The sequence below is a fragment of the Lactuca sativa genome, chromosome 4 (assembly GCF_002870075.4).
Source record: "Lactuca sativa cultivar Salinas chromosome 4, Lsat_Salinas_v11, whole genome shotgun sequence".
In the NCBI taxonomy this organism is placed as follows: Eukaryota; Viridiplantae; Streptophyta; class Magnoliopsida; order Asterales; family Asteraceae; genus Lactuca; species Lactuca sativa.
Window position 1 is genome coordinate 144965269 of NC_056626.2, and position 27110 is coordinate 144992378.

The 27110-nt window shown below is 35.4% G+C and overlaps 1 protein-coding gene across 1 annotated transcript; it reads left to right on the forward strand.

Moving 5' to 3' along the window:
• The first annotated feature begins 3596 nt into the window (after positions 1-3596).
• LOC111892293 (uncharacterized) lies at positions 3597-5744 on the forward strand. The gene is made up of 3 exons (XM_023888368.3): positions 3597-3773; positions 5094-5192; positions 5406-5744. The coding sequence occupies exons 1-3, from the start codon at positions 3717-3719 to the stop codon at positions 5688-5690; spliced, it is 441 nt and encodes a 146-aa protein (XP_023744136.1). The 5' UTR covers positions 3597-3716; the 3' UTR covers positions 5691-5744.
• Positions 5745-27110: the final 21366 nt, after the last annotated feature.

Here is a 27110-nt window from a genome sequence, read left to right on the forward strand (position 1 = left end):
GTTCTTGGAACTTAGCGAGTCGGGGTGTAATGACCACTAAATCCTTTCTGTGGTTGGACTAGTGGTTCGGGAAGGAAGTCCCGTAAATGTTTAGACTCGTAAAGGGACCTGGGAATCATGGGACTCGACGAGTGTATGAACAGACTCGGCGAGTCCAAGGTATTCTCCCAACTTTTGAAGATGGACTCGACAAGTTGTTCTACAACTCGGCGAGTCATAGACTGGACACATTCTTGAGGGATATGAACTCGCTGAGTTGAAGGAAGAACTCGACGAGTCGGATGGAGATGGTCCCGATGGTTTGAATGAAGAAAAACTCGACGAGTTCTTGCTAGACTCGACGAGTGGTGTCGAGGTTGTATTGGATTAGTGGAGTATGGACTCGGCGAGTTGGCGAGCCAACTCGGCAAGTCAGGTCAACTAGAAGTTGACTTTGACTGGTATGGTATTGACCCTGGTTAGGGTTGCATGTTATGTTTGATGACTTGAGGATTTTTATGTAGGGCTTGAGGAGTCGAGGATAGTCGATCTTTGCGCAGAGGACGGTTTAGACACTACACGACATCGAGGTTAGTTACCTTCCAGTAGGGGTGGGTCTAAGGCCACAATGCCGGCCCACCATCAGGGGCATTTGGTGGATAATTGTCTCTGTGATAATTTTCTTAGCGTGCTTATGTGATGTGGTCAGGAGATATGTCTGCAATGTGTATGTTAGTGGTAGTAGTAGGGAATAGTTTTTCCTTAACATTGGTTGTTAGGATCGAAGGGTAGATCAGTACCCAGATATGCCTGACTGTATGATTATATATGATATTGTATGATAGCAGTAGGGGGTGAAATAGTCCCCGGTTACAGGTTGAAAGATACCGATGACAGATACCAGTTGAAGATACCGATGGCGATTACCGGTTGAAAGATACCGATGGCAAATATCGGTTGAAAGATACCGATGGCAGTTACCGGTTGAACGACACCGATGATATGATATTGTATGTAGTATGATGGGGGAACTCACTAAGCTTTGTGCTTACACTTTTGGTTTTGGTTTCAGGTACGTCTTTGTCGAAGGGGAAGGAGCCGACGGTATTGCAGCGCATCACACGCACACATGGTTTCCACATTGGATTTCTAGGATTGCATTCTGATTTTCATTACTTTTGATGTCATGGGTTGAGACACAACATTATGATTTTGTAATGTGTTGTTTTATTGACAGTGTTTTGGTAAAATGTTTTATAATATATTAATTCAAAAATAAAATTTTTGGTCTCGAAATTTGGAATGTTACACTAACATAATGCATGAAGTGATCGAAAAGTTAAAGAAATAGGAAGAGTTGAAGAAATATGTTTTGATGTATAAAAAAGTGAGAATTTTATTATGGCGTTTATTGTATCAAATATATTAAGCGTATTTTAAGTTCTATGTATTCTTTTTATATGATTATGAGTGTTTAATATGTTTATGAAATACAAACTTTAAAATATATGTTTTAGCGTTTTGATGTTTCTTAAAATTATAGTATGTTTATACTATTTGTTATTATTATTATTATTATTATTATTATTATTATTATTATTATTATATATATATATATATATATATATATATATATATATATATATATATATATATATATATATATAAAATTGAATCATTTTCACTGTCAATATATATTGATTTGAAATTCAAGAATTTTAAATTTTCAACTTGTGTAACTTATTAAATATATCATTAATATATTAATGGTAGATTATTTGAATTATTAATATAGTAATATTTCTTTTTCAAATTTGAATATGATGTTAAATACAATGTCTATATTAAACTTTAAATTATCAAAATTGTATGTGTAATTTGTTATCGTAAATATGGTATTTGATTTAAAACATAAATCAAAATCTCAAATAAACTTAAAAATGATTAAAGTTTATTTTTTTGAATAGTTAAAATGTTTAAACGTGTTAAATATCAACCTCAATTGAATTGTGAAATTAATTAAAATAATATCTTAAAACTATTTTTATAGTTACATAATATTTTTCAAAGTGATTTTGTAAATTAGTTAACAATAATATTAAAAAAGTAATATAAAATTTTTATATCTATATTTATCGTTGAACTTAAAAGATAACCAAACAAGTAAAAATTTAAATTATTCGATCATAATAATTATTAAAAAAGAACACTAAATCAAGAATAATATTCAGTTTTATTTATTTATAAGCAACGGTTAGAAGTCAATGAGTAATATTGTTCAAAATAGTTGAAATTATATATAAAAACTTAGTGTGAAGTTATTATGTAAATGTTAATGTCAATAACATGATCATTTTAAACTACATATATTTTTTTTAATATTTTAATAATATTATTTTAAAACGCGCAATGCATGGACCTTCACCTAGGGATGGACATAGAATTTCAGATTAGGTGTGACTCGGGAAAAAAATAATAGTGGTATAATAGTAGAAAAAAATCAAAATTTTTTGTACTGCGTACGCGGAAGTCTGATGTAGTCGGTGCCACTGTGTGACATGGAAGACCCGCCCTTACTCAACTCGCCACCTGTTTCATCTATGTTGTTTCTACAAAGACATCGATTCGTTACTTGCTCTGGTTCTAGTATTTCTCCAACTACCATGCCAATTATTTATTCATCTACGATGGTTTGATCTCCAACAACTTTGACTTTTAGTCATCGATAATGGAATCAAAGTCTCTAACAATGGTTTGGTCGGATCTCCAACATTATGGTCTTTTTCCATTCACATATATACAAAAGAAGAGAGTTCAAAGTGTCCGATGGTAGTTGGAATATTCATCGTTAGAAAAAAAAACAAAAGACGAAGGGACTAACAAAGGGTTTTACTTTTATATATGGAGACTCCCTTCTATAAAAGCTTTGAAGCTTTTTTGCAGTCGTTTACAAACAGCAGAAAGCGAAAGAGATGAGAGAATTAGTGTTTTATTTGATTTGTTGATAATGAAGAAAGTTTAAGAAGAGTCAACAATCAACATGCATAGGGACGGAAAACATAGATAGCATGTCAGACAATTCAACAATCACCATTCTAATTAATCTGCATCCGAATAATGTACATTTGAGTATTAAGGAGAATTCTGATAATAAATGCAATTTGTGGAATATAATTAATGGCATTTGTGTATCTTGGATATAATAAAATGTTGCATAAAATAATTAGAACATAGACACCGATCATATACCACCTTCACTGTAAGACAACGTCATTGGCCCACCATTATGGACAAAACATCTTATTTGTCAACCTATAGCTTGTTGACTTGGTTTTAAAATCGCATACAATGGCTAGGGACCGTACGAGTTAAAAAAAGATTTCAGGGATCAAGTGCGTAGCTTACCCCAAAATATTGGGACCATTCTTGTAATTTACCCAAGAGAAAAAGAGTTAAGGACCAAATATGCAAACCAACAAAAACCACAAGGATCATTTATGTAGTTTAACATCCGTCGACATGATTTAAATGAGTCTCTATTGTCCACATGCTATCACCAATGTACACCACTCATCCCTCCAATCGACGTGCATTAACCCATTGGCCAAAGTGAACCCCCTGCAACAGCCACCCTATTAAATAATCTCATAATTCCCCCATAAAACAACCATCGAAACTTCTCCTTCTTCAGTATTCACCCAGACACACATACACATTCCTTAACCTCTCAAATCTAAATGGCTGCTGTTCCAGTGACTTGTGTTAGATTGACGACTTTCATGAACACCAATCAGGTCAGGCCTTTGACTTTCTTTTGAATTTGACATTCGAAAATTGTAATTTACGTCTTGTTTTATTAACCATTATTATTTGCATTAATGATGTATGTCTCTTAATAATATTCCAAAAAAAACCGTAATAAAGAGTTCTTAATCTGCTCAACATTTTTTGAAACCAAGTCTACCATAAGTCTTCAAATGTCACGTTTAGTCCATAACTAGGCTAAACAAAAAAAATAATGATTTTCTTTAAAGTATATATGAATACATGAACATTTCATATTTTCTAGTTTTTTCAAAAAATTTCAAAAATATCACAAACATGAGATATTAAGAGCAGCGCTTAAAAAAGTGCACTTTAAAAAAAACACAAATAAATGTACATGTTCAGATCTGTATACATGCACATTGATATATGCATACATATATATTTCAACAAAAAGAAAAGTTTGTCAATTTTTTTTAGCCTAGATATATTTTAAACACACAATTTCCACTGAAATAGTGGTGTTGGTTTCGAAAAAATATTAACTCGATTAAAAGTTTGAGGTTCTCACATGAATATTGGTTCTCTTTTTCTCTCTCTCTCTCTCTATATATATATATATATATATATATATATATATATATATATATATATATATATATATATATATATATATATATATATATATATATATATATATATATACACACGGTAGTTTTATCAAAATTTTTCAAAAACAACACAACTAAAGAATATAATGTCAACCTTTAAAAGAATAACAACTTAAAAACGTCAAAAAAACATAAAAAGAATGAAAACTATAAATGTGTCACGATAAGCACATTTAATTTGATTAAATGTGTATTGCATCTTTCAAAAAGAAAAAGTTTGTTTAATCTTTTTTAGCATGGAAATAACTTAGATGCAACAATAACTTAGACGCAACATATATAGAATAATGGTTTGATAAGGGCTTAATTACATTTTTTTGGTTCAAATATGCATATCTTTATACCCACTTGTCGAGGTAGTTTTTTGTTTCGAAAAATGTTATCCGGAAAAAAAAATTCTCGAGTTTAGTATATGTATGAGTTCACAAAAAAACTTTCATATATATATATATATATATATATATATATATATATATATATATATATATATATATATATATATATATATATATATATATATATATATATATATATATATATATATATATATATATATATATATATATATATATATATAATTTGACTAAATCAACTCATTTGAATATAACTCAAATAATTTAATCATCAAAACTAATTAGAAATTGGAACCTCTAACTTACTCATTTTTTTTCTTTACAGATGGTAGGGAAATTCTCGACACCGAAGTTAGTCCATGTGGGTCAGGCAACAACCGATTTCCCTTGCCTCAGAACATCCCGCTTTCAGACCTCTTGCTTAGTAAGACTCGAATTAGAAACTTTATGAAATAAAGTTAGTAAACATATATTAGTACAACTGTATCTAACGTTAGTTTATAATGTTTCACAGTCGAGTCTTACATCATATCTAATGTTAGTTTATAATGTTTCACTGCCGAGTCTTACAAACTGACATAATATTGGTACATCATAGATTCGTTTTCTAATTTGTTTACACTTTTTTATTATTTAGAAAGACACATCAATAAACGATGCAACAGACGCTATTGGGAAACGTGCTGAAGAGATAGGTGCAAACACAAGTGACGTTATTGAGAAACTTGTTGAGAAGAAAGATACTTTGACAGCTACAGCAAATGATGATATTAAGAAAATTGTTGAGAATACAAATACAACCGCAAGTGATCTTGTTGAGAAACTTGTTGAGAAGAAAGAAGAAGTAGAAACTGCAACAAATGATGCAATTAAGAATCTTGTTGAGAAGGCAAATAAGGTGGCAACTGACCTTACTGAATAGTGAATCATGTACCGATTAAACAAATTTTAGAAAATGTTGTTATTTTGGGAATTATATGAGGATTTCAACTCTCAGAGATTTAATATATATATATATATATATATATATATATATATATATATATATATATATATATATATATATATATATATATATATATATATATATATATATATATATATAGGTTATTGTGTTTTTACTAAGTATTGTGTGCTTTAAAATTGATTCTGAACCAATCATTTAGGATGATTTAAGTAAGGGTTTTATATTTATTAACAAATTAAAAATAATCGATTTAATCACACAAATTTCAGCATAAAGGTATTTTGAACAATTAACTATATTTTAACAAAGGAAATTTTTGGAAATTTAGAGATAATTAATTTCCTACTTTTAAAAATCTGATTTTTTTAAAGTAATTCAATATTAATTCTAACGTATTTTTATAATAACCGAATTTATTCTGTGAGCATGATATTTTTGTAGAATGCTATATTCTATGAGAATATCAGATCATATCATTCTTCAAACGAAATAACAATATTTTTTGATTGAATGAACTTTCTAAGATTAACAAATTTTTTGATGCAAGTTCAATTTTTGTCATCACATTCTTAAAAAATAAAAATCTTAATATACTATTCTATCAATAATGAAACACTCTTTAATAACAAAACAAACACAATTTGTAGATTATTCTAACTAAATATTCTACCAGAATATACTTTAACGTATAGTCTTATCATTATATTGTAAATTATTCTGTCAGTGCTTCTTTTGTGAATATCATTGACCATTGTTCATCTTCATCCCACATGTCGTCATCAAACCTTTAAGCACTTGATCATCATGTTCCTTTCACACATTCTTTGAGAATAACTTCCTTAAAATTGAGCATTCCATGAGAACAACTGCCATGAAATCATTATCATCATTTCATTTATACTTATAAAGCTTGCATTTTTTCTTGAACCACATTCATTTGAAACTTCCATGACTTTTCAATTTCTTTCTAATAATTATTATAAGTTGGTTAATAAGGTTAAATAAATATCAAATCTAAAGTGTAATCATCTATAAACTAAATTTCAATATTAAAAAAAATATATTTTCTTCTACTTATAAAGTTTGTTTTTAACTTTTAACATATTATACTTAATTTATTAGGCCTAACATGTTGTAGGTAAACCATTATCATTTTAAAGCTACAACTTTTGATCAATTTGTATAAAATACGTAAATTGTTAATTTAAATATAACCTTACAAGATCAACTTAAATATAAAATTTAGTTCAACTTAAACAACTCAAAAAATATTTTGTAAATAGTTAAAAGTGATAAATTGTAGTGTCTTTCTAATAATGATTATAAATTAGTTAATAAGGTTAAATAAGTATCAAACCTAAAGTGTAATAAAAAATAAACTAAATTTCAATATTAAATAATATTTTTACTTCTACTTATAAAGTTATGTCTTTAACTTTTAACATATTATACTTAATTTATTAGATTTAATATGTTGTTGTATGTAAACCATTATCAGTTTAAAGCTACAGCTTTTGAATAGTATGGACAAAATACTTAAATTGTTAATTTAAATATAACATTACAGGATCAACTTCAATATAAATTTCAGTTCCACTTAAAAACACCCAAAGAATATTTTGTGAATAGTGAAATGTGATAAATTGTAATGTTAAATACAAAAACTAAAATGTAATATTAATTCACTAAAATATCTCCTAAAGATATTTTTGTAATCGTTAAAAGTTTTGAAATAAGTAGATTAAATAACTTACAATAACAATAGTTAAAAATAACTTTTTATAAATGATTATATTGTTACCTTTAAAATAAAAAAAAATTGTTTGATGTTTTAAATAATTACACTGATAGAAATTAAAATGTTAAACAAATAAATTTTAAAAATGAATTAACAATAACAACATCTATAAATAATATTAAACCATATATTATATTTAATTTTATTCATGACTAACACGCAGGTAGATGTCATTCAAAAGGTTGAGTTTATGCAGTTTTAATAGATGTATATGTTATCATATAATTCAAAATAATCGATATACTATATCAATTTAGTATACAAATTATTATATCAAATTTAACAATGACATTATTGTTATATTTAAAAAAACATATATTTGTAAAGACTTCAACTATATAGATGCTTCTGCGCAACGCGCGGACATTCGCCTAGTTGAATATGTAAGACTAACATTCTATACATTCACCATGAGCATTCTAAATTATATGCATTATAAAAGAATAAAACTATAAATTCTGATAGAATATGTTAGACAATAAAGAAGTGTAGTTTATTCTTAAGTACAAAATACAACCATTCTGATAGAATGTGATAGATACTGAACCTTTGTATGTAAATTTGATCAGAATAAAACTATACACTTAGATGCAATTACTCAATTTACTTTTTAATGTCAAATAATCAACTATTTTATGTACACACTCAAACATTCATCCATTCGATTTCCTAAACAACTCTGGAACGAAAACAATTGAGTAGGAAGAGTCAATTTTAATGATTTATCACACATGTTATTCTATACTGAGTTTCTTATATGAAAGCTAAGGACTCTTCATTATGAGAATAAATATTACGTAAAATATATGTTACTAGTAATTCTGATAGATACATGTTATATGACAAAATACATTCTCATAAAATATGGCATAATACATAGAATATAACAGAATACATAGAATATATTTTATAATACATAGAATACACAGAATACATAGAATATGACAGAATACATAGAATATGACAGAATCTATGTCTAAGATTACTAGAAACATTATTTTAAATATGGAATTAGTTAATTACCGAGAATTTGGCTTGAAACATCTCTTACACATTCTATCAAACATGTTCTATATATTATCCATTCGTCCTAGCTTTACCTGGAAATATATTGTCAAACACCTTCAACAAGTTTTATTAAACACCAAACACCTTCACAACACCAAAAATTACACCGGAAGCAGGAGAAAGATTCATGAAATCATGGGAAATCGATAGAAATCAATTACATATGTTGAGATAATCAGAAATCAAATGCAACTATACCGAACTTGAATTAAGAAAATGCATATCCGATTCCACTAGTGATTTTTCAGAACTGGGAGATCTAAATCTAAAAGAATTTACCAGCTTGGTTCAAATAAAATGCAAAGAAATACATCCAAACAGATTGGAGAAGAAATGACATTCACAAAATCATTTATCCAAAACCAAATACATAAAATCGATTAAATAAAAAAACAAGTACATTAAAAGAAAAAGAAACTTACAGGCTGATTGGAGAAGAAATTTATCCGTGGTCATGGGTCTGGAAACTTGATGATTGATAGTGGAGAGTTTATGGCTCAAACCGTAGAGAGTTTAGGGCTCAATGTGAATTGGAATTCGGCACCATTAAGGTTCATGTTTGTATTTTGCATCACATTGATGATGGTCGACATGCTGAGTTTCTTCTCCTTGGTATCATGAAGGAGTCGATGGTGAAGATTGAAGAAGCAGTTTAAGGATGAATGGTGAGTGTTTTTTTAGGGTTAACAAACTAATTCCCCTAATTTAAAGGACATTAAATGTTTTAAATATTTACCAAAATTAAATGTAGCCAAGATTACAATTATACCCTTTTCTGATTTATTATTGAATTTATTTTTGTTTAATTGTGATTGGTTGTTAGAGGCATACAATATTTGTTGAAACATTTGAACCTATATATATATATATATATATATATATATATATATATATATATATATATATATATATATATATATATATATATATATACACACATACATACTTGCTCGTTGCATGAGACTAGTATAACATGATCAGATAGACAATTTGCATTTTAAGAGAAACTTACAGAAAAAATATAACACATCCATGACTTTAAATTAACTACACAAAATAAACAATAATATATAACATAATTAATTAAATATTATCCGCATCACAATATATAAAATGTAATCGATAACATATATTTCATATGATCTAATACATGTTATCGATTATATTTTATACATAGTAGTGGACAATATTTAATGAAATATGTTATATAAGATTGTTTGTTTTGTGTTGCTTCAAGGAACTAGTTAATTAAAAGTGATGAATATGTCCTACGGGATAATTTCATCTATATCCTTATAAATTTTCATAATCATGTTTACATTCCTGTAAAACTTCGAATTACATGTATATCTTTCTATATATATATATATATATATATATATATATATATATATATATATATATATATATATATCAAAATACTTAATTGAATGATACTTAATATATTCAAAAGTTAAAAATATTATCATTAAACTAGATTATAACTAAATTACTAAAATACATATTTTCAATAATTCTTGTAATCAATCTTCTTGTTCATGATATAGTTATTTACGATCTTATTATTTGCCACATCATATTTTTCATTATCAATTAGCAAAACCCAATGATTGCATATTCCTAATCGATTGTTAAATAATATATTTCATCTCCTACAATCGATTCAGGAGACATGTGTATATTCTCTTCTAAACAATTTTGTTCTTCATCTAGTTCTTCAATTACTGGTAAAATCATAGAAAAACAAATTTCAATATGACTGTTGATATTTTGTAAGGATTCATGAAGTAAATAGGTCCAAAATAGCAAATGTGGCTAATGAGGTATGTCACCATTGCAATGATGGACTCGGAAAAGCCGAGGCCCAGGTCCGAATGAAAGGACGATGCACTCAAGCTGGTGTGTCATGTAACCATATCGACCGAATTTGTGTGCTTTTGACAGAACCACTCAAGTGATAAAATACATCATGAACAAGTATCCAAAGGTTTCAGATCAGAGAACCATGAGAAATTACATACAGTAGTCTGAAATGGACCAACGTTTTGTGACAGCTCATGCACGTAGAGTGACAAGACTCTAGACACATCCCAAGTACCGCTTTTATACCTTGGGCCTTAGGCGCATTAATTACGATGAGACAGGAACCTGCTCGACCTCCCTCTATCGCCATTACCCCATGCAAACAAGGTATAAACGTAGATCAAATCAACCACAAAAGTGTATGATTCTCTCACCCTTTTCACACAATTCGCTCCAAAATCTCCACAATTTGGTTTTGACTTTGGCATCAAAGCGTTCTCTCGGGTCATCTACCTTGTGAACGCCTTCCGTTTTGTTTTGTTTCTTAGGTACAAATTGATTTGAGATGTGACCAACCGAGAAGCTATCCTACTCTCGATACATTAGAAATCTGATATTCAACAAGTGGTTCCATCCGTTGGACACCGAAACAAATGGTTACCACTGACAACACTACCCATAACCCAACTGTCGAAGCAAGCCCAATACCAAGATTCCAAGATTTGGAAGCGCAAGTAGAGACACCCCAGATGACTACTATTGTTAAAAAATGCAACACATTAGGTAATTCGAGGGATCATGAAGATGAAAACGAGGAGATGGAGGAGTTTGAGGCCTTTAAAAGGTACAAAGAAATGAAGAAACAATGTGAAGTGAAGGAAAACCAGAAGAGTAAAAGAAGTGAGAAGGATTGGGATCACATATATGCTTACTCGGATCAATCCAGTGGTTCTAGCGGTAGATACAATAAGGGAAAAGATGAAGATAAAAGAGCGGGTGATGAGCGAGGGAAGAAAGTCTTGTAGAGGGCAGAAAATGCAAAGGAATACCATAAAGCGTTCGGATGACTGAACATTCGGTCCTTGTTTACTGATGAAATAAACAATACCTCAATTCTGTTTGGCTTAAAGGGAAATTGGGTGATGCCTCACGATGGCTCTGGAGACCCGGACGACCACGTATCACATTTTTGTTGAGTTTTTGAGATATTGAAATTGATTTGGCATGTTTGGTTATTTAGGGAAGCTTTTTTAGGGTTAATCATTTTATGATTCCCTACGGTGCCTTTATAGTAGAAGTCTTCATCGAGCTCTTCAAAGGCATTAGTTTTATATTTTAGTTAAATATTTTATGTTCCCTATAAATAATCAATAGGTTAGCTTTTTCAGGTAAGCTTTTTCTTGATTAGGGTTTCCTTTTATTAAGAACTTCATAAGGGGTGATGGAAAATCTTTTGTTTAGGAGAGATCGATTTTGTGTATAGCTGGTTGTGCTGATAGATTCTGCCCAGTAATAAAGTGGCAAATTCGCAAACGATAGCATGGTTCTCGCAGCTTCGTACAGAGACCGATTTCACCTTTCAACGACCCTGTTTTGTTGAGGAGTGTAAGGAACTGAGAGGTTGTGAGCTACTCCTTTTTCAGTTAGAAATTCTTCAAACTCTTTATTTTTTTAGCTCCAAACCATTGTCACTTCGAATGTTACGAACCAACTTTCGTAGTTGAAGCTCGATCCACTTTATAAAGTCCTTGAGCTTAGGAGTGGCTTCTAAAATCTGTTTAAGAAAATACATACAGGTAAATCTAGAAAAATCATCATCAATAACTAAAATAAATTTGTAACAACTAATGCTCTCGATGGCAGATGGACCACAAAGATCTATATGTAAAAGCTCAAGTGGCTCGATCACTTTGGTGTTTATAATTGTTGAATGACTCTTCCTGTTCTACTTTCCAACTTCGCAGGCAGCACAAAGATGTCCTTCTCAAACTTCAGTAGTGGAAGTCCTCTCACATGATCATCAAGTACAAGTTTTTTTTATGTCTTTGAAGTTGAGATGCGAGAGCCTTCGATGCCAAAGCCAATTATCATCCGAAGGTGCTTTCGTAAGAAGGTATATGTCCGACTTTCCTTTGATAGGATTTAGATTTAATGCATACATCTTGCTTTTTCGCTTGGAATTCAGAAGCACTATTTTGGTCTCCTTTTCGATAATTTTCAATCCCTCATCATCAAACGATACTTTTATCCCGGTACCTACAACCAATTGAGAAACACTAATCAGGTTGTGTTGTGGGCCTTCCACGTAAGCTCCTTTTCGAATGGAAAATTCCCCATTTGTGATCATTCTGTGACAACCCGAAAAACTTATCGCATGCACTCTTCAATTCTTTCCAATATTAGACTTATTTTACTATATAGTAGTACCCTTTAGAGTCTAATGAAGCGTTTTAAATGTGATCTAATCAAGGTAGGCGTGTTAAAAAGGGTTAACTCGAAGTGTAGGAATCAAAACCGGGCCAAACATTCCAACACATGGAGTGTGCGGCCATACACTTGAGTGTGCGGCCACACACTCTTGTTTGCAGCCTCACACCTTCCCAACCGCACACCCTACCTATATATGCCACCCTTAGATCATTCTTGAACACTTCCTTCACTTCTTCAAGCATAGAACACGAAAATCCTCTCAAGTATCATCCATTCTCCTTGAAGATCTTCATAAAAGGTACCAAGAACACCAAGAACACCAAGATCTTCATCTGGCCGCACACATGGCAGCACACACCACCTGGCAGCACACATGGCCGCACACAGGGCCGCACACATGTGCTGGCAGCACACTAGGCCGCACACCAGGCCGCACACACACATGTAGTGTGTATTTTGGCCATACACCCTCTTGTATAGCCTTATAAACCCTCATACAATCATATATGATTATAACACTTCATAATAAGTGTTTACTAGTCCCTAAGGTGGTCCCAAAATCATCAATTAGTTGTTCATAACACTAACTAAATCCATATATGTGCCAATATATGCTAAATAGGATTCGCGCGTGTACTCAAGTCACCACTTGACACCTAGCAACTAATCCAACATTGTCATCAGAACCACTCAGTACAGGTGAGTTCATACCCCTTTAATTAACCTTTGAAATACTTTTAAATGTTTTAAATGCTTTTATGGGGGGGGGGAATACAAGTTGAATACTTATAGTTATTACATCAATCACATGTGATTAATAACTAGAAAACCAATGATTTCATCACTGTTTCAAAATGTTTATCAATCTGTTTTACTTCAAAATGTTTTACAAACTCTTTTACTTATCAAATACTTTTATTTAAACTTTATTATACTTCTTATAAATTGCGTGTCCATATATGCATAGATATATAAGAAATGTTTAAAAGGCTTAGGAAGGCCATCCGCCCTATTTCCTTTTCCTCGATTTGGATGTGGTCTGGTGGGATGTCGGGTAGCCGTCCGAGGGTCGTTTCAATATTAATTATATATCATATGTGCATATATAGACATAAAAGTACTTTCATTATTCATGCGTTTCAGTTACATCATTAGTAAGTTACCATCGGGGTAACATAGGATTTCATTTATACTATTACTAGATCAATGAGTCAGTTCATTCATGAGTCATATACATTACATTACTATGAGAACATATACATTACATTACTATGAGAACATATACAACTATACTAGAGAAGAACATATACAACTATACTAAGAAGAGAACATATACAACGATACCAGAACAAGTAACATTACCTTACATATACATGAATACGTTTACAATTGTGAATCACTGTATCGGAGCATGCCTTAAATGTCATGGCTCGAGTTGTTACCATAATTCTCTTGGAGGGAGAGCGTGATTTTGCGTATAGATCTATACTGGATTGACTATCCTACACCTTGCTGCTAGCTACAGCCGGACCTGCAGGTCTGCGGGTGCCAAACATCATTCCGTGTTACGACCATTCATTATGTTGTTGTTACCAGTCGATAGTATGGTGCAATTAAATCACATAATACCTTAATATAAACCCGATTTAAGGTAGTTAGTACAGCAGTAGTTCCTATAATACAACGCTACAGTACTACATTAATTTACCCATTACATACATTTAGTGATTATTTCACTTAAACATTAATGTACAAGCTATATTTTGTTAATGATAGTTACACTTGGGAAATTACACACTTTTACAACAAACGAACATACAAAACAGTTAAGCCTTGGTAGACGGCTACTTTAAAAGAAATTATAGGTTTTTCTAAGAGATTCAAACTTTTACAAACACTTACAAACATTTACATACATTTTACAAACTTACACTTGAGACATGTTCAAACGTTTTGATAACAAACACTGACACTAAAATACTTATGAACTCACCAGCTTAATGCTGATACTCGCTTTCAAAATAACTTGTATTCTCAGGTCATCAGTAGACAGGTACCGAGACCAGCTTTTGAGAAGATGGAGCGCATCCAAGACTCATCTTATTATTTTGATTTACATTATATTTTTGGTGTCTAAAACTGTACAGAACACGCTTGTATTAAAATTATATATTTAATGCAATGGATGATGTTGTTTGCTTGTTTACTACTACCGTGTTGTGATACATTACATGACGTCCTCCGCCCCAGAACGTTTCCGCCGTTCTCGGTTTTGGGGTGCGACAGATTGGTATCAGAGCATTGTTTATAGTGAATTAAGTATATCAACCCATAAAAGATATACTAAACTATAAACCCATTAGGGATTAAAGCACTCTGACCAGGAGTCTATACATTAAATATTAAAATATTTAATTAAGTATACTAGGCTGCATTCATACTAAAATCAGTGTCACAACGACAAGAACAAAAGTATTACGATTGTTAAATATCACAGGTAAGCTCGGGGATGTATGGTCAGTCTTGGGAATGGCATAGCCTGATCAACTATGCTGGTCCGAGGAGTGATTAGCATATGCCCTAGAATGGTTGTGATGTGTTAACAAGTCTAAAAACTTACCAACAATACCACAAGAAGATCAGTAGAACTTAAACTTAAAATACTATAGGTGTATTTTGTACTACTAGCTACATGTATACTATATTCTTATACCTCTCTTCTCGCGTAGATTTAAATGGTTGGATTCCATCACGGCGACCCGTACTTTCCAAATGAAGGCAATGTCGGGTGGATCGAAGAAGAGCCCGAAGATGAGCATCCAATCCCTTTGGATGATCACCTCGCAGAAGGCTTTTCTGATGGATCCGACTCCGAGCCTGAAGTCAACAACCTACCGCTAGTAGGTCAAGCCCCGAACAACGATCCCCGACCAACATTTCCAGGTCCCACTCCTTTGTGGGTAAACAACTTGAATCGCTAGAGCGAAGAACAGGGTCAACCCTTACCTTACTTTGGGGACCGAAGCTTTTACAACGTTAGCGAAGGTGGTTCTGCGGATAGAGCTCTGCCCGTCATGGTCCGTGGAATTGCTCGAAACGTTGAACAAGGTTGAGCAGCCATCGACCGAGTCACGGAAATTGATGCCAACTCAGGCGTTAATACCATCCGCATTTGGCATCTGGAAGAAGCACTCGAAAGGACGAGGATATCCAATGACGCACTGCGACATCAATTGACCACCGAAATCGCAGAACTTCGAGTTCGCCAAAGAGCTCACGAACGACACCTCCGAGAAGTGGTTCACCAACTGGCAGATATGAGGATTCGCCCTAGGAGTTCCCATCGTCGTTAGAAGATGTCTAGTACATCTTTGTCTTTTGATTAAGGAATAGCCTTTAGTATCCGGGCTTTTGGTAACGTTTGTCTGTAAAATATTCCTAACTCTCAGTACGCTAACTAGGAATCTACTAACTGTCAAACTTTTCCGTATGGTATGATGTAAGACCTACTGTTAGGTCGATTTTTCCCCTGAACACATTACATCAATAATACCAGTAATATTGACAGCTAGCTAATCTGTGAGAAAATCGTTATACTTACATTTTCCTACTATTCTTCCCTATTATGACTTCAATTCGTACACTCATTCAACTGTTGGACTATGGCTACTTAGTCCATGTGCCACTCTCAACTTGCTTACAATTGATTCTTACCATTGTATCTGTCTTTATAAACTTATAGCTGAAAGATGCCTCCTCGCAAATCTCCCCGGAATAACCCTACACCTCCTCCTCCTCCGGTCATCGATACCGCGGCTCTAAATGCTGCAGTAGCTGCGGCAGTGGCAACTGCCATGGCCCAATACCACTCAACTAACAATAGCCAAGGTGGAACCCTTGTTGAATCCACTCATGCTGAGATCCATGTGCGTACGAAAGAATGCTCCTACAAGGATTTCACCAACTATAAGCCGAAGTCCTTTTATGGAACCGGTGGAGTCATTGCCCTCTCGCAATGGTTCGAGAAGACGGAATCAGTCTTCGAAATTTGTTCATACCCTGCTGCGTGCAAAGTCAAATATGCCGCGTGCACCTTTGAAGGAAAAGCCCTAACGTGTGGAACGGCCACGTTAAAGCTCTAACTCTCGTTGTAGCCAACTACATGGGCTGGGAAACAATGAAAGACCTCATGATTGAGGAGTATTTCCCGAGAGGCGAAATCCAGAAATTGGAGCAAGAACTGTGGGGCCTAATCATGAAGGGCTCCAACATAGTCGCTTATACTTCCAGGTTCAGTGAACTGGTGGCTCTCTGCCCCAATATGGTTCCCACTGAAGGGAAAAAGATCGAAAGGTACATATGGGGGCTGGTGCCTCCGTACCAAGGAAATGTTCTATCATCAAACCCTACTACTTTCGACAGTGCCAAGCGGCTAGCACAGCGACTCATCGACCATGGAATCCAATCCCCAACAGCAACAACAACTCAAACCGTCTCAGAACCCTCCAAACCCGCTGACTCCAAGCGGAAGTTCTGGGATGACAAGAAGAAGCAGCGAGCTGCCAAAAAGCAGCAAATTGTGGCTGTACATGCTGCAATAACCCCTACTGCTACTACTTCGGTGAAACAGTATGCTGGAAGTTTGCCTAAGTGCAACAAATGCAACTTCCACCCCAACGGCCCCTGCCGTGAAATGCAGTGTTCTAACTGCGACAAGAAAGGACACACTGTCCATTTTTGTAGGTCTCCGGCAAGACCGATCACTCAAGTCCCTGGCTCAGGCGCGAGCCCAACCTGCTATGAATGTGGTGAAGCAGGCCACTACAAGAGGGACTGCCCCAAAGCAAAGAATGCAGGTGGATCGGGGAGAGTACTGGTAATAAGCCATGGGGAAGCAGTTGCTGACCCGACGGTGGTGACTAGTACGTTCCTTCTCGATAACTCCTATGCATGCATTCTGTTCGATAGTGGAGCGGGGCGAAGCTTCGTGAACCATAAATTTGCTCACATACTTAAACATCAACCACACGCACTTAAAGAACAATTCACGGTAGAAATGGCAAATGGGAAAACTGAAAGCACCAAGAGCATATACTTAGGTTGTACCTTAACTCTAGATAACCATTCATTTCCAATCGACCTCATGCCGGTCTCCATTAAAAGTTTCGACGTTATCATCAGCATGGATTGGTTGAGCCTTCATCGTGCCGACATCATGTGCTTCGAGAAAGCAATCCGTCTAAACCTCCCGTCTAACGAAACTCTTATAGTCTACGACGACAAACCCAGTACAAGTCTTCGTATTATTTCAAGTATCCAAGCACAGAAATACCTACGTAAGGAATATCGCGCATTCCTTGCTCACGTCGTCGATACGAGCCTCGAAACAAAAGAACTAAAGAACATTCCAGTAGTGAGCGACTTCCCCGACATTTTCCCAGAAGAACTACCAGGTTTACCTCCGCAAAGACAGGTCGAGTTCAGAATCGACTTCATTCCAGGAGCTACCCCTGTAGCTAAGTCGCCATACTGATTAGCACCAACTGAGATGCAGGAACTATCTGGTCAACTTAACGAATTGCTCAGCAAGGGCTTCATAAGACCAAGCTTCTCGCCTTGGGGAGCACCAGTCTTGTTTGTTAAGAAGAAAGACGGATCATTCCGTATGTGTATCGACTACAGGGAACTCAACAAACTGACGGTCAAAAATCGTTACCCTCTGCCTCGCATAGAGGATCTATTTGACCAACTGCAAGGGGCGAGCTATTTCTCCAAAATTGATCTGAGATCCGGATATCACCAGTTACGAGTACTAGAGGAAAATGTTCCAAAGACAACCTTCCAGACTCGTTATGGACACTACGAGTTCGTGGTGATGCCATTCGGACTGACCAATGCACCCGCAGTTTTCATGGATCTGATGAATCGAGTATGTCGACCTTACTTGGATCAGTTCATCATCGTTTTCATTGACGATATCCTGATCTACTCCCGAAGTAAGGAAGAGCATGGCGATCACCTACGACAAGTTTTAAGAACGTTACGAACCGAGAAGCTCTATGCGAAGTTCTCGAAATGCGAATTTTGGATCCGAAGAGTCGAATTCTTAGGACATGTGGTAAGCGAAGAGGGAATCCACGTGGACCCATCCAAAATTAAAGCCATTAAGAACTGGTCAGCACCGAAGACGCCTACAGAAATTCGTCAATTTCTAGGTCTCGTTGGCTACTACCGCAGGTTCATACAAAACTTCTTTAGTATTGCGAAACCTCTTACAACACTGACCCAGAAGGGCGTGGCCTTTGACTGGGAAGAGAAACAGGAGAGAGCATTTCAAACGCTCAAACGAGCCTTGTGCACCGCACCAATACTATCCCTACCCGAAGGGATAGAAGACTTTGTGGTCTATTGCGATGCGTCAAACCAAGGGCTCGGCTGTGTCCTAATGCAACGGGGTAAGGTCATCGCCTACGCCTCGAGATAGCTGAAGACACACAAAGTCAACTACACCACTCATGATCTTGAGTTGGGGGCAGTTGTGTTTGCCCTGAAGATCTGGAGACATTACTTGTATGGCACTAAAAGCACTATTTTTACCGACCACAAGAGTTTACAACACATATTCAATCAGACGGAGCTCAACATGAGACAACGACGGTGGGTCGAGCTACTCAATGACTACGAATGCGACATTCGTTATCATCCGGGTAAAGCCAACGTAGTAGCAGACGCCCTAAGTCGGAAGGAATATTCTGGTCGAAGAGTTAAGTCGTTGACAATGACTAACCATTCGCACTTGTCTAAACAAATTCAGGCGGCTCAACTTGAAGCTATGAAACCTGAACATGTGGCGAGTGAATCCCTCAGAGGAATGGATAAGAACTTAGAAGCCAAGGGTGGCGGAGCCCTATATTTCATGAACTGGATCTGGACCCCGAAGCGCGGTGGTTTTCGAGACTTGGTCATGACCGAGGCGCACAACACTCGGTATTCCATCCACCCAGGTTCAGATAAGATGTATCTGGATCTTAAAAAGCTATACTGGTGGCCTAATATGAAAGCAGAGATTGCTACCTTCGTAAGTAAATGCCTTACTTGCGCAAAGGTCAAGGTCGAGTACCAGAAAACCTCTGGTTTACTGCAACAACCAGAGATCCCAGAATGGAAGTGGGAGCGGATCACTATGGATTTCATAACCAAGTTGCCTAAGACAACGGGTGGACTTGATACCATATGGGTCATCGTCGATAGATTGACCAAGTCTGCACACTTCCTACCTATCAAGGAAACCGATAAAATGGAGAAACTTACGAGAACATACATTAGGGAAATCGTGCGACTACATGGTGTTGCTATATCCATTATCTCCGATAGAGATAGTAGGTTCACCTCAAGATTCTGGCAATTGTTGCAACATTCCCTAGGAACAAGACTAGACATGAGCACAGCCTACCATCCTCAGACCGACGGACAAAGTGAGAGGACCATCCAAACACTGGAAGATATGTTGAGAGCCTGTGTGACTGACTTCGAAAAGGCATGGGATACTCATTTACCCCTTGTCGAGTTTTCCTATAATAATAGTTATCACACGAGCATCAAGGCTGCTCCATTTGAAGCCCTCTACGGCCGAAAGTGCAGATCCCCTCTGTGCTGGGCTGAGGTGGGTGATACCCAATTAGCTAAGGGTCAAGCTTCTGACAGTACTCTCACCGGCCCAGAAATCATTCGGGAAACGACGGAGAAGATCAGTCAGATCCGCGAACGATTGAAAGCCTCTAGAGACCGACAAAAAAGCTACGCCGATAAACGTAGAAAACCGTTGGAATTCCAGGTGGGCGACCACGTTTTATTGAAGGTATCACCCTGGAAGGGCCTTATACGCTTCGGAAAGCGTGGAAATCTAAATCCAAGGTACATTGGGCCTTTCGAGATTCTCGCAAGAATCGGCCCAGTGGCTTACAAACTCAATCTACCGAACGAACTTCGTAACGTACATTCTACATTCCACGTTTCCAATTTGAAAAAGTGACTATCCGACAAGACACTTGTAATCCCACTCGACGAGATCGAGATCAATGAGAGCCTCAAATTCGTGGAAGAACCCGTAGAAGTCATGGACCGTGAGGTCAAGCAGACGAAGCAAAGCCGTATCCTGATTGTGAAGGTTCGCTGGAACGCCAAGCGCGGGCCGGAATTCACTTAGGAACGCGAGGATCAGATGAAACTGAAATATCCTCATCTTTTTACTTAGTTATTTGTAATAATCTAGTAACTTAAAACTCAAATTTCGGGACGAAATTCCCTTAACAGGGGGATGATGTGACAACCCGAAAAACTTCTCGCATGCACTCTTCAATTCTTTTCAATATTAGACTTATTTTACTATATAGTAGTACCCTTTAGAGTCTAATGAAGCGTTTTAAATGTGATATAATCAAGGTAGGTGTGTTTAAAAGGGTGAACTCAAAGTGTAGGAATCAAAACTGGGCCAAACATTCCAACACATGGAGTGTGCGGCCACACACTCTTGTTTGCGGCCTCACACCTTCCCAACCGCACACCCTACCTATATATGCCACCCTTAGATCATTCTTGAACACTTACTTCACTTCTTCAAGCATAGAACACGAAAATCCTCTCAAGTATCATCCATTCTCCTTGAAGATCTTCATAAAAGGTACCAAGAACACCAAAAACACCAAGATCTTCATCTGGCCGCACACATGGCAGCACACACCACCTGGCAGCACACATGGCCGCACACAGGGCTGTACACATGTGCTGGCAGCACACTAGGCCGCACACCAGGCCGCACACACATGTAGTGTGTATTTTGGCCATACACCCTCTTGTATAGCCTTATAAACCCTCATACAATCATATATGATTATAACACTTCATAATAAGTGTTTACTAGTCCCTACGGTGGTTCCAAGATCATCAATTAGTTGTTCATAACACAAATTAAATCCATATATGTGCCAATATATGCTAAATAGGATTCGCGCGTGTACTCAAGTTACCACTTGACACCTAACAACTAATCAAACATTGTCATCAGAACCACTCACTACAGGTGAGTTCATACCCCTTTAATTAACCTTTGAAATACTTTTAAATGTTTTAAATGCTTTTATGGGGGGGGGGGGGGGAATACAAGTTGAATACTTATAGTTATTACATCAATCACATGTGATTAATAACTAGAAAACCAATGATTTCATCACTGTTTCAAAATTTTTATCAATCTGTTTTACTTCAAAATGTTTTACAAACTCTTTTAATTATCAAATACTTTTATTTAAACTTTATTATACTTCTTATAAATTGCGTGTCCATATATGCATAGATATATAAGAAATGTTTAAAAGGCTTAGGAAGGCCATCCGCCTTATTTCCTTTTCCTCGATTTGGATGTGGTCTGGTGGGATGTCGGGTAGCCGTCCGAGGGTCGTTTCAATATTAATTATATATCATATGTGCATATATAGACATAAAAGTACTTTCATTATTCATGCGTTTTAGTTACATCATTAGTAAGTTACCATCGGGGTAACATAGGATTTCATTTATACTATTACTAGATCAATGAGTCAATTCATTCATGAGTCATATACATTACATTACTATGAGAACATATACATTACATTACTATGAGAACATATAAAAACTATACTAGAGAAGAACATATACAACTATACTAAGAAGAGAACATATAAAACGATACCAGAACAAGTAACATTACATTACATATACATGAATACGTTTACAATTGTGAATCACTGTATCGGAGCATGCCTTAAATGTCATGGCCCGAGTTGTTACCAGAATTCTCTTGGAGGGAGAGCGTGAGTTTGCGTATAGATCTATACTGGATTGACTATCCTACACCTTGCTGCTAGCTACAGCCGGACCTGCAGGTCTGCGGGTGCCAAACATCATTCCGTGTTACGACCATTCATTATGTCGTTGTTACCAGTCGATAGTATGGTGCAATTAAATCACATAATACCTTAATATAAACCCGGTTTAAGGTAGTTAGTACAGCAGTAGTTCCTATAATACAACGCTACAGTACTACATTAATTTACCCATTATATACATTTAGTGATTATTTCACTTAAACATTAATGTACAAGCTTTATTTTGTTAATGATAGTTACACTTGGGAAATTACACACTTTTACAACAAACGAACATACAAAACAGTTAAGCCTTGGTAGACGGCTACTTTAAAAGAAATTATAGGTTTTTCTAAGAGATTCAAACTTTTACAAACACTTACAAACATTTACATACATTTTACAAACTTACACTTGAGACATGTTCAAACGTTTTGATAACAAACACTGACACTAAAATACTTATGAACTCACTAGCTTAATGCTGATACTCGCTTTCAAAATAACTTGTATTCTCAGGTCATCAGTAGACAGGTACCGAGACCAGCTTTTGAGAAGATGGAGCGCATCCAAGACTCATCTTATTATTTTGATTTACATTATATTTTTCGTGTCTAAAACTATACAGAACACGCTTGTATTAAAATTATATATTTAATGCAATGGATGATGTTGTTTGCTTGTTTACTACTACCGTGTTGTGATACATTACATGACGTCCTCCGCCCTAGAACGTTTCCGCCGTTCTCGGTTTTGGGGTGCGACACATTCCATATCCCTTGATTTCTCCGAGTAAGTTGTTTCCATATTTAACTCTCCCTCCATCCTCAATGATCTATATTCCTTCAATTCTTCCTTCCTTCCCCTCATGTGACGCGAGTAGCCACTATCAATGTACCATTCAGAGTTAAACTACCAATCATGAATCACCTACAAAAATTAAAGAGATTTAGGAACCCAAAGTTGTTTGGGTCCACGTGTGGCTTTCACAAAAACAGGAAATGTTAATGCTTCATCAACCACGTAAGATCGTTTAATCAAAGTGGAATTGTCTCTCTTAGTGATTTTAAAAACAACGATCCTGTCATCTTTAGGATTCCTTTGAAAAGAAGTTTTTCTATGCTTATCTTTGATTTATTGCTTGACAATCTTTTTCTCAACCTTCTTTTCTTATTTTTTTCAAGTTTGATTCGTAGTTCTTGAAAGGAACTTTTGACTCCAAAACAACCTTTCCTTTGCCCTTTATATCTTTCGATATTTTGGCAGATTGGGAAACATTAGATTTTTTAGAGTAATTAGGCTTTGTTTGCTCAAAAGATTTTGCTTGTTTTGAAAATAGGGGTTTTTGAGAAACTTTTGTTTTTGAAATCGGTGAGGAAGTTGACTAGGATTTTGAAAAACTTTTAGGATTCGGATTTGAAGAGACTTTCGCACTCAAATTTGTTGATCTTTCTTGATGAACAAAGTTAGGATTTCTAGATCTCCAAAAATGCTTTCTTTCTTTTAGATTTTTATTGTTTCTAGCATTTCTTTTACATTTCTGTGATGCAAATTGTTCAACAGACTTATGATAACTAGCCCTAGGTTTCGACTTTCTAATGGGGATTTAGCCTGTGTGGTGTCCCGTTGAATTACGATCATCTTTTTGTTGAGAAACAGTAAAATGCGTCTTTTTAATAAGGAGAAAGGGTGGCTTCATCTTCAACTAAATTCTGAAACTCAATTTAAGTTTGAACGTTCGTATGAAGCACTTTTCTGACCAGTGTAGCCATAAGAACGAGTATGCTTTGGAAAAATTTTGAGTGGCTGGATAATTGATAAATCTCAAGAAAAAAGCTGGATCTTACGGTAAGAAATTTCTTAGGTCTAGAACATTTCATTAAGATCTCGAAAAAATAAAATAATGAGATTTTAAGGTATGAACCATAAATATGGGTTCACATCAATTCCTTAGTGAAAAACTAGAACGTTTCAATTGTTCACCGTGAATTCTAATATATGTGTTGGATTGTGGGTTTCACTCAATTCGTAGTGATAACAAATTTAAGATAAAAAACACAGAAGTTGTGTAACCATAAACCTCAGTGGTATTATCTGAGAGTCTCAAGGGTTACGAATGTGAAAACGAATGTGATGGAGAAGTAGTGGAGATGGTTCTGAAGAGAAATGTACCTCTGCTATACGAAGGTGACCAAGTAGTCAACTCTTAACTCAATATGAGAAGAGTAAGGTAGCTCAATGACTTATGTGAACGTTAGCCTGAGTGGGAAGAAACGATTGGTACTATCGATTCATTAAGGCTCTGAACATAGAGTCTCAGAGTCTTCGGACTACATGCAACAACATGCTTCCAGGGACACTTAACTAGTGTAATGATTAGAAATTCAATATCTGCCCTATCATTCGTAATTGAGAGTATCATGATATGTTTTGTCAATCCTTCTCAATTATCTATTATTTTGATGTTATAATAGAATGTTTTTGGAATTTTGATTTTTGTGAAAAAGAAATAAAAACAGAAAAAAATTAAATATTTTTGGATTTTTGAATTTTCTGAAAAAGAAATAAAAACAGAAAAGTTAAATAAGTAGTAACAAAAAAAATATACAAAAGCATATAGGAAACTACGAACCTACGAATGAATAGTAGAATGTGAGTCACTTTGAGAGTTCGGACCAATTTGCAGTTGAACAGTAGGTTGCGAACCACTACTAGCGTTCGCACCCATTCGCAATTGAACAGTTGACTGCGAATCATCACGAGCGTTTGCCCCCATTCGCAGTTCAATCAATACTTTCCTGGTGCAAAGGTGGTTTCGGAACTGATTCAGCTTCAATCATTCCTAAGCCTTGAAGAATGCAATTAAATGTTTGTTCTGGTAAGGCTTTTATAAAGATGTCGGCTAGCTGATCAGCGGATCTAAAAAAGTGGATTTCGACATTTCCATCTTCCACATGATCTTTATTGAAGTGATACCTCAGTGCGATGTGTTTCGGTTTAGAATGCTACATTGGGTTGTGACAGATGCGAATGACACTTTTGGAATCATAGTATAAGGGGATTCGCTTCATATTAATCCCATAGTCACGAAGCTAAATTTGTATCCAAATTACTTGTGAGGTACAAGAGGCTGTTGCAATGTACTCAGCCTCAGCAGTAGAAATGGAGACACAAGTTTGCTTTTTTGATTGGGAACATACAAATTTGCCATCAAGAAATTGACATCCTCCCATTGTATGTTTTCGATCTAGATCGCAACCTCCGAGATCAGCGTCAGAGAATGCTTGCACAAAGAACTCTAAGCTTGAAGGTTACCAAATTCTGCGCGAGGTTGTTTGTTTAAGATATCTAAAGATGTTCTTAACAACAATCATGTGAGGTTCGCGAGGATTTTCTTGAAACCTAGCACAATAGCAAACAGAATACATAATGTATGGACGACTATCAGTTAAATACATCAATGAACCTATCATTTGGCGATAGAGTGTCATATCCGCAGCTGGTTTGTCCAAAGACGGTGTTAGCTTTATTCCGAGTGTCATTGGAACCTTCACCTTCGAGTCTCCCACCATTCCAAACTTCGCAAGTAAGGTCTTCGTATAAGCCTCATGGTTGATAAAGATTCCCTCCTAACTCTGTCTTATATTCAAAGCAAGGAAAAGGTTAATAGGACCCATTAAGCTCATCTCAAACTTAGTTTCAATCAACTTTCGGAACTGACCAGTTAATTTAGGATTAATAGATCCGAAAATGATGTCATCAACGTAGATTTGGACGATCATCAAATGGTCACAATCTTTCTTACGAAAGAAGGTTGGGTCGAGAGAGCCTTGTTTAAACTTAGATTGTTTTAAGAATCTAGTAAGAGTTTCATACCATGCTCGTGGAGCTTGCTTCAGACCATGGACTGCTTTATGCATAATGTAACAGTGGTTGGGATACTTTTCGTTTACGAACCCTAGTGGTTGTTCCACCTACGCTGTCTCTGCTAGTTCCCCGTTTAGAAAGGCACATTTGACATCCATTAGGTATACTTCAAAGTTCTTGTGAGTAGCATATGCCAGGAAGATGCGAACAAACTCTAGTCTCGCAACTGGTGCAAAAATTTCCTCTTAGTCTATGACTTCCTCTTGGTTGTACCCTTTAACGACTAATCGAGCCTTGTTTCATATCACATTGCCTAATTTGTAAAGTTTATTACTGAACGCCCATTTGAGACCAACAATAGAAGCATCCTTCGGAGTTGGAATTAGCCTCCAAACCTTGTTACGTTCAAACTCAATGAGCTCCTCCTGCTTTTCTTGCACCCAATCAGAATGATTAAGAGCAATCTTAATGTTTTTGGGCTCAATTTTGGAGATGAACGAATTG

Excerpts from the sequence above, each read along its gene's own strand:
- LOC111892293 (XM_023888368.3), top strand. The coding sequence starts at position 3,717 with ATGGCTGCTGTTCCAGTGACTTGTGTTAGATTGACGACTTTCATGAAC. Across the intron at positions 3,774-5,093 it reads CTTTCATGAACACCAATCAG|ATGGTAGGGAAATTCTCGAC; the intron begins GTCAGGCCTTTG and ends TTTTCTTTACAG. Across the intron at positions 5,193-5,405 it reads GCTTTCAGACCTCTTGCTTA|AAAGACACATCAATAAACGA; the intron begins GTAAGACTCGAA and ends TTTATTATTTAG.